The sequence below is a fragment of the Geospiza fortis genome, unplaced genomic scaffold (genome assembly GCF_000277835.1).
Source record: "Geospiza fortis unplaced genomic scaffold, GeoFor_1.0 scaffold20, whole genome shotgun sequence".
In the NCBI taxonomy this organism is placed as follows: Eukaryota; Metazoa; Chordata; class Aves; order Passeriformes; family Thraupidae; genus Geospiza; species Geospiza fortis.
Window position 1 is genome coordinate 3,096,565 of NW_005054374.1, and position 9,383 is coordinate 3,105,947.

At 49.2% G+C, this 9,383-nt stretch overlaps 1 protein-coding gene across 1 annotated transcript; it reads left to right on the top strand.

The window, feature by feature from the left end:
* Positions 1 to 2,788: 2,788 nt before the first annotated feature.
* NYX (nyctalopin) lies at positions 2,789 to 8,553 on the top strand. Its single transcript, XM_005424863.2, has 2 exons — positions 2,789 to 3,216; positions 7,154 to 8,553. Exons 1-2 carry the CDS (start codon positions 3,195 to 3,197, stop codon positions 8,551 to 8,553), a joined length of 1,422 nt encoding a protein of 473 aa, XP_005424920.2. The 5' UTR covers positions 2,789 to 3,194.
* Positions 8,554 to 9,383: the final 830 nt, after the last annotated feature.

Sequence of the window (9,383 nt, forward strand, 5' to 3'; positions counted from 1 at the left end):
CTGCCTGCCTTCCTGCGCTGCTTTGGCAGCATCACCTCCTCAGCACTGTGGCTGCTGATTCCTCAGCAGACACCTACTGCCCCTGCCCCCTGTGAAAAATGCGTGTTTTAGGATTGGCTTTTCGCAAATATTAAAATGAATATTATATGTGTTGTGTTAGAAAGTAATGCTGTGCTAATTCTCTTAAGTAGTGTGTTAAATATAGTTTTAGGTTATAACAAAATGTTAAAATAGAAACGATGCTATGTAGGATACTTTTTTAAAGAAAGGACTTGCAGCGAGACAGCAGCCACAGGACACCGAAATCTTTCAGAGAAAAAGAATTTATTGCCTCTTATCAGAAGAAATGAACTTCTTCCCACCTCAAAGGCGCTGTCAGGATTCAGAGGAAGTTGATGATGACCAGACAGAATCCTGTATTTGAATGGAATTTATGCATCATGTATGAGGTGTATGAATATGCAACAGGTTATTGCTGTAAAGGGTTAATCCTCTGTTATTGTGTGTCCTTTTTCAGGCTCATGCTGCCCAGAAAAAGGTACCTGGACTGTCCGTAATTCTTTGTCTCTATTGTCTCATATTGTCCTAATTCAATTTGTCCAAATTATTATTACTCTAATTGTATTACTATTTTTATAACCATTTTATTACTATTAAATTTTTAAAATTTTGAAAACAAGTGATTGGCGTTTTTCACACCCCCGCCCCCAAAAGGGGCTGCTGAGGAGCTCCCAGTTCATCAAAACCACCCATCCCCAGCCCACCAGCCCCCACCCACCTGCTGTGCACAGCAGAGGGTCCCAGTGCCCTTCATTGGGAATTGTGTTGGTCCTGCAAGCTGCTCCTCTGAGGGAGATGGTTCTGCTGATCACAGAAACACTTCCCAGGGCTCAGTGGTCCTTCATGTCCCATCCCTCCAGCCCTTATATTGTGCCCATGGAAAAAGAGCAGCGAGGCACAGGGGAGCCCCAGAAGCTCACAGAAATGTGAGATTTTGTGCTGCAGAGCAGCCCCTCCTCGCTCCCTGTGAGCAGGTTTAGTGCTGCTCTGCAAACCCAGCTGCAGGTCTAATCCCTGGGGAGCTGCCAGCTGCTCAGACACCAGTTTGTCCCCAAATCCCACACACCCTCCCCGCCCTCTGCCTTCCCCCTTGCCAACAGCGTGTGCGCACCTGGGGAGGGCCATACTGGGAACCCCGATAGAAGAAAGAAGTGGGAATCGCACCTCCTTCTCCTCCCCTCTCAGTTTCTTCATGGCTGAAAGGTCAGTGATCTCCTTTCTGTGGTCAGGGAGGTTGTGGCTTCCTGGTATTCCCATGGGAACCAGAGCTTCCAGAGCAAACATCAGCTGCCCCAGCACTGGTGAGGACCCAGCTGGTGCTGGTTCTGTCACCACAAGGTCTCCAGCAGCCTCAGCTCTGTGCTGGAGGCTGCAATGTGCCCGTCTGTGGCTTTGCAAATCTCTTTCCTCCTCTGCAGAACAGCGCCCTGCAAAGCACTGAAGTGCAAAGCTGGAGGGTTTATTACAGCAGGTGGTGGGGAAAGGCTTAAAATCTAAAATTCAGCTAAAATCTGTGCTCTGTGGGTCACCCCCTGCCCTCCAGCCTCACCCCAGCACAGCCTGCTTACAGACTGTTGGGACAGACAAATTTCCTGAGGTGCCAGCCAGATGCCTTAAGACTGAGGGAAAGCCAAACCAAAACAAACCTGATGTAGCTGGGTGCTTTAATTTGCAGGAAGAGCTGTGCAGCAGCAGGCTGAATATTTCTTGCTGTATCAAGCATAAATTCATCAGGTATTCCATTTCCTGGGGAAAAAAAAAATAACGCAGAATAATTCACTTGGAAATAAAGAGTGGAGCTATTTTTCCCTCTGACACTGTGAATGCAATTACCTAAGGCATGGGAGGCTGAGATAACTCACTGATTCAGCCCCCACTCTCCAAAGAAACCATCATCATTCTGTCAGAAAAGGCTTTAAACTCCAATTCACATCCTGAATGCTAAAACATCACCACATACAGAAGCTGTCCTTATGATTTCCATGCACCAGCTGCTGCATCACAAGGAAAACACACTCAGAGACAGGCCAGAATTTGTTATTGTCGAGGCCATATACACAGTGCAAGCTCCCTGTGTTTGCTGACCCTTTTCCTGATGCTGTTGGTGTCTCCTTGTCCATCAGGAGCAATTCCTAGTGAGGTAAAGCCCACTGACACCCTGTTAGTAGTGTGTGAGCCCTGCTGGGGCTGGGAATATGTGCATGGGGGTTGAGAGTCTCAGGCTGTGTCTGTTTGGAGAGCTCAGTGCAGGCAAGCCATAAGCCTGTCATTGCCCCCAGATTCAATTCCATTTGGGCAGCACTCTCCCACCTCTTCTGCCATTACATAATGGGGAGCAGAGTAATGACTTTCAGCAATACTGTTTGAGTGGCAGCAGTCCAATTCTGGACTGTATTTTATTTTTTTTTAATGGTGGGGGGAGAGCAGGTTGGCAGAGGGGAGGAAGCATCCGTTTGGTTCGTCTGCAATCCCTGTTTCGCTCTGGGAGCTTTAGAGGACGGACACATTCTTCCATCTCTGCTAATCCTCCTCTGATACAGAGGATTTTCCTGCCATTAAATGATAGCTTGTGAGAAAAAAATGCCAACTTTTCAGGGACTGACTCGTGTGGCTAAGGGCAGCCTCATGAGCAGGAGGGAGGACACAGCCACTGCCTGGCCAGGTAAGAACACATCCTGGTGGGATTTCTGTTGGGAATTTTGGTTTCCACCATTTGATGCTAAGCTGGTTACACTCCTCTGTACCAGCACCTACTTCCTGGGGATAGAGCCAGCCCCTTACTGTTGGTGATCCTTTCCCACCTCAGATGAGAGGAATCTGCCTTTGGCATGGCTTGTGGGAAGGACGCAGATGAGCTCCTGAAAAGCAGTGGCACAAAGCTGCAGGATTCCCTGAGAAGGTCAGTGGTGGAAGACAGATACTCACCAGGAAGGTGCTGGGGACTTCTTCAGTTTGAAAGTGTGTGAGAGAAGAGCGTTTTCCTTCATCTTCCTTTCTAAACATAGATCTTGTTGTGGAAAAATGATGCAGGGAAACGACAGAGGATGAAACCCATCTCTATTCTTCCTGTGTGCTTTTAGATCCCTTAAGTTTGCTTGTCAGACCTGAAATGCCACTAGAGAATAATCAAGGTAATGTTTGCCATCATCCTAAATGGTGAGTATGCTTTTATTCTGCATTATCCAGTAGTGGATTAGACAGATCATTTGGAAAGGTGGTTGTTAAATATTCAATTATTGCAATCATTTTCTCTTTACCCTTCTTAAGAATCTGCAACCTTTCTTTTTTGTTTCTTTTCCTTTGGTCTCTCACTCTTTCTTCCAAATACGGAGTTACTGTAGTATTTAAAAGAGCGAAAGATATCATCCATGGGAGGAGATTTTTTTATTCTTTAATGTCACAAATGTTTTTGACCTTGCTGCTCTATTTCACACATCTCATTTGAGGGCTCAAGTGTGTCACTGAGGGGCTGAAAGCTTCCAGCTGCTGCCCTTTTTTAGGGAAGGGGAAGGAGTGAGGTGGGAAAGATGGGAATGTTTCAGGCTGTGTTGATCAGAGGAGATCTCACTAAAGGGGAAGAGCTGATCTCTTTTGCCCTGAGCAAAAGCTCTCCCAAGGTTTTGGTACAGTTCATGTAGAGGATTTTTTCCAACTTCCTTTCCAGGAGAAAGAGGGGAAGTTGCCCACTAATGCTGCATTGCTGATGGGTTTCTCTGAGCTCCTGTTGCTGGGGGGATATTTTCTCATTGGATGGTCCTCACACTCTTGCTGTCCATGTCCCACACATTGCAAAGGTGCACTTGTAAACAGAGATCTTAGAAGCCTGCTATGAAATGCCACTAGCAGAAGACCCAGATGTGGCACTTGTGTATAAGAAAACCAGGCTGGATATGGCTTGGGGACAGATATTTCCTTTACTGAGTGATTAGAGGGGAAGCAGTGGGGGAAGGAGGGGATCTGGTTATCAGCAGGCTCATTCCTACACTGCCCACCGTGGGCACAGCAGTGGGTGGAGGTCTGCTCTGAAGGCCAGGGGTGTGACTGAGCTTGGGGCAGCTGGAGCTGAACATGGGGCTTGCTCAGGACAGCCTCACCTATGGGACAGGCCATGCAGAAATGCCCCTCTGGATGTCACCCTGAACCCACACAAGGCTCCCTACCAGCAGCAACCCTTGCATCCCTCATTCTCCAGACAACCACATGCAGTCAGACATTTGGGAACAGGCAAATCCTTAATCTGTCTGGCCCTCAGTTTATGTAACAGCCTAACAAAAACAACATATGCCCCTGTTGGCAGGCAGAGGGTGGACTGGTGCAGAGGGGAGCACAGAGGCAGCCCCTGGGCAGGCTGCACCAAGAAAGAGCAATCTGAGACCAGCTTATTGTTCCTCTTCTTGTCCTTAAACTCCAGCTATTGTCAGGAGGATTGAAGGGGACTTTCCTTTGGCTGTGGCTGTTAGATAAGGGCATGGGAAAAAGGGGAAGAGCAGACAAACAAAATGACAACCTGTCTAAAATCTTTTCCACCTCCCAGAGTCCTTCACTATCATTTATCCTTGAAGTGATGCTGTTTTGCTAATTCTCCAGTCACAATAGTGTGCCCAGGCATGATGAGACCTGAATTTCGATGAAGAGACCACAGCTCATCCTTTTGTGATGCTCTCTGTGTGTTTAAATACCTTTCCTACATGCAGTAACCAGAATGGTTTGAACAGACCCAGGCTCCAGGGCAGCTCCTGGGTTGATGCCCTTCAGCAGGGACTTGCCCAACAACTGGTTCTGCAAGTTTCCTTTACACAGGCAGTGCAAACTCCTAAACACAGCCCCATGCATGTTGTCTTTAGAAAGGATGGAGGAAAGGCAGAGCAATTGTAGCCCAGGCTGTCTTTTGTCCTGTACATTAAAGCCTTAAGGACTGCAGAAATAAAACTTGATGCTTGCTGAAGCTGATGCTTCTGGGCATGTCACCTCACAAATCTGTCTTATTGAAAATGCCCATGGGAATCCAGCTGTAGTGGGCAATCCTTGTGCTGCACACCACAGGGAGAGGCAGCCCAGCTGCTGGGAGCTTCCTCCTCTGGACACTCAGCAGGAGCATGGAGGAAACCCCAGCAGCACAGGAATAGAGGTGGCTGTTGGTAAAGCTGTTGGTATCTCATGTTTTGCTGAAAAAAAAAAGAAGAAAAGGGTTGTGTTTGTATGGGAGCTAATAAACTGCAGCAGAAAAGCAGTCAGCAGCAATAGCACCATTTTGTGCTTGTGGCTACATGGAGATTGCTGGTGTGGCTGCTCATTTTGTGGAGAAGATTGGGTGTGTCTGGGAGAGCAATTAGGGAAACTGCCTTCAGTTCTTCCTCTCTAATGAGTTTATATTCATGGAATCAGAGAAAGGAAGGGACCTAAAAGATCATCTCATTCCAGGCCCCCTGCCATGAGCAGGGACACCTTCACTAGCCCGGGTTTCTCAGAGCTTCATCCAGCCTGGCCTTGGGCACTGCCAGGGATGGGGCATCCACAGCTTCTCTGGGTACCCTGTGCCAGGGCCTCACCACCCTCACAGTGAAGAATTTATTCCATATATCGAACCTAAATTTCCTCTCTTTCAGATGGGAAAAGCAGTTTGAATTTCAAAAAAATCACTTTTCAGATTTTTTTTGACTGGATGTTTTTTCCCCACAAAACTCCTGTCTGTGGAGGCTGATGTCTCCCAGTCCTTTTGCTCCTTTTTGCTCTTCTCTCATTTCTCCCAAGAGCCTCCTTCTCTTCTTTGTTGTTCACCCACCTGTGTGGGACTAATCTGGGAGGAAACCACAGCTTTGCATGTCAGGCTGATAAAGGACAAAGCGGCTGCTCCCATCAAACATAAGGCACTCTGGTGACTCTTGAGAATTGGCAAAGCAGCAAAAACTGTGCTGGAGATGCAGAGTTTCTCATCTATGATTAAATCATGAAGCCAGCAGTTGAACAATATCTCTTAGCTTGTTTTCACTCATGCTGTCATAGCAGCACACAGTGGGAATGTGTTTTCAAACACTGCATTGCATCTCCTTGAGAGCTGAGAGTTCCCCTTCCAGTGCTGCTCCAGCTCATGGCTGTGGTGGAGAAACATTAGGTAGGAAGAGGAAGGAAGGAAGGAAGGAAGGAAGGAAGGAAGGAAGGAAGGAAGGAAGGAAGGAAGGAAGGAAGGAAGGAAGGAAGGAAGGAAGGAAGGAAAAAGAAAGTCCTTCTGGGCCTAGTATTTTGTATCAGGAGAGGTCAGTTAGGTGAGAGGCAGTGTTTTGTCCTCCATTGAGGAAGTTAGTTATGCTTAGGCGGTGTATTAGAGGTTACAGAATCCTAGGGATGTGGAGAAGTTTGAGAGAGGAGTTTGCTTTGTGAGGATGAGTGTTTCAGCTATTTTTGAAATTTCTAGGGCTAAAGCGATGCCTAGGGCTGTTATGATCAGGGCAGTTATTTCAATGGAAAGTGGTATGGTTGTTGGAGGGGAAAGAAAGAAAGAAAGAAAAGAAAGAAAAGAAAGAAAAGAAAGAAAAGAAAGAAAAGAAAGAAAAGAAAGAAAGAAAGAAAGAAAGAAAGAAAGAAAGAAAGAAAGAAAGAAAGAAAGAAAGAAAGAAAGAAAGAAAGAAAGAAAGAAAGAAAAAGAATTTGACACACTTTGAGCAATTAATTGATCTCCCCTGCCCACTGCCAGACTCAGCACACACACTGCCATCCCCTTTTCCACACCCAGGAATGCTGTAATCCCCCCACAGCTGCTGGCCTTCAATGCATTTCTGCCTGCCCCCTGGCCAAACCCTGTCCCCGTCAGGCAGCAGAGAGAGCCCAACAGAGACACCTGAGAAATACTGAATTCTAGGTGAGCCCCCTCTTGGGGAGAGGAATTAATCAGAGATTATATTCCAGGTGATATATTCTCAGCAGGTTTAGAAAGCCCAGAAGATTTTTAGGAATTTTCCACAGGAGCTCCTCAGTCAGCACTGGTGTTACTAGTGGCAATTAGCTTGGCTAGAGGGGAGGAAAAGATGGTGTAATTTCTTTTTACTGCTCTAGTTGATTTGCTAACGATGCATTCTTTTCTCTGTGGGGATGGCAGTGATCCTTTGGGTCCCACAGGCGCACGGGGCGTGGGCCTGCGTGCGCTCCTGCCCTCCCAGCTGCGTGTGCACCCCGGAGAGGAGCTGCTCCGTGCGCTGCGATCGCGCCGGGCTGGGCCAGATCCCCAGCGAGTTCCCCTGCGAGGCCTCCTCCATCAACCTGGATAAAAACAGCATCAAGTTCCTGTCCGAGAGGGCCTTCGGGACGCTGCCTTCCCTCAAGTCCCTGTCACTCAACCACAACAACATCTCCTTCATCACGCCGGGCGCCTTCAAGGGGCTGCCCAGCCTGACGGAGCTGAGGATGGCCCACAACGAGTACATCCGCTACCTGCACACGCGCACCTTCACCGCGCTCCGCCGCCTCGTCAGGCTGGACCTGGCCGACTGCAACCTCTTCAACATCCCAGACAGGATCTTCATCGAGCTGCCTGCTCTGCAGGAGCTGTTCTGCTTCCAGAACAACTTCCGAAGGATCCCGGGCGCCATCAGGGGCATGGAGAACTTGACCCATGTGTACCTGGAGAGAAACAGGATCGAAGCGGTGGCCTATAACTCCCTGCAGGGCCTGACCAAGCTGAAATACCTGAATCTGCAGGACAACAAGATAAATGTCATCCATGAGCGAGCTTTTCAGGGCTGTCAGAGGATGGAGTACCTGTACCTGAATGACAACTTGATCAGTGAGCTTCCAGAAAACTCTTTTGATGGCCTGAGGCGCCTGAAGATGCTCAACCTGGGGGGGAATTTTCTCAGGAACATTTCCAACACCTGGTTCCGGGACTTGGGGGAGCTGGAGTTCCTCTACCTGGACCGCAACAGGATCAGCTACATCGAGGAAGGGGCTTTTGAGAACCTCACCAGCCTGGTGGCTCTGCACTTGAACAGCAACAACCTGACGACGCTGCCCTTCTCCGTGTTCGAGCCCGTGTACTTCCTGGGCCGGCTGTACCTCTTCCGCAACCCCTGGGAGTGCGACTGCCGCCTCGAGTGGCTCAAGGAGTGGATGGAGAACTACAGGCTGGTCAGAGACATCCCGTGTGCCTCCCCCTCCTCGGTGGCTGGCACTGATCTGACGGACGTGCTCTTCGAGAGGTCTCCCGAAGGTTTCTGCCTGGACCCGGAGGAGCTGAACGTCACGTCTGAGCGGCCCACCCCCAGCGAGGAGCCTTGGTCCACCACAGAGAGCAAGTTCAACAGCCTTATCTCCAAACTCCTGCTCCAGATGGGCCTTCCCGAAGAGGTGGCAAACGCCACTGAAGTGTACAGTAACAGCACGCAGCCAGATGGACAGACTGAAGGGGTTTCTTCTGGCGTGGGGGAGGACAGAACCAAGGCTGACTCCTCTTCCTTGTACCTCCCAGCACTTTTGACAGCGATTGTTCTGCTGTGCAAATAGTCCAAGGGCTGGAGGGAGCAGGGGCTCTGCTTAAGTGTTTAGACCCTGCGCCTACTTAGTCATCAGAGTGGGCCTCTGATGTGTAAAGGGCTCCCAACTCTTCCAGGTTGGGTTTGTTGGATCTGGCTCCAGATTCCCTTGGGAGCTGGTGAGATCTGGGTCCCACTCTGGGTGACAAACCTGCCCTGTGGGTGTCCCAGAGCCTCCTGGCTACTCACAGGGAGATGAGCAGCACTAGGGTTGAATTTTGCCCAGAGATGTGTGATGTTCCTGCTGGGAAAGGAGGGATGAGGGGTCTGTCTGTGGGGTGTTTGTTCCATTGGGCCAGCTTGAGAGAGCAAGATGTTCCATGGTGACTCAGCTTCATGAGAGAAAGATGAGGCTGCAAAACCGGGCCCCTCTTCGTGTCCTGACAGACACCCACACCCACAGCAGATGCTGCAACAATGGGAAACTATTCCTGATTTCCCCCAGTGGGTGCAGGAGGGAGCAGGGCAGTCCTGGGCAACATCCAGGGATGCAGCACTAGGCCTCATGGAAACATCCAGGAAATATGTACAGGCCTCATGGAAACATCCAGGGAACATGTACAGGCCTCATGGAAACATCCGGGGAACATGTACAGGATTCATGGAAACATCTGGGGAACATGTACAGGACTCATGGAGACATCCAGGAAATATGAACAGGCTTCATAAAACATCCAGGGAACATGTACAGGCCCCATGGAAACAAGGAAAGTGCCTGGGGGGGACACCTGCTCCAGGCAGATCTGGAATGGGCACAGTATTTTGGCTGTGACCACAGGCATGAGTTTGATCCTTTCTCCC

Bases quoted from the DNA above. Each gene is read 5' to 3' on its own strand.
- NYX (XM_005424863.2), top strand. From the start codon at position 3,195: ATGTTTGCCATCATCCTAAATG. The intron at 3,217-7,153 runs GTGAGTATGCTT...TGGGGATGGCAG, and splicing joins GTTTGCCATCATCCTAAATG to TGATCCTTTGGGTCCCACAG.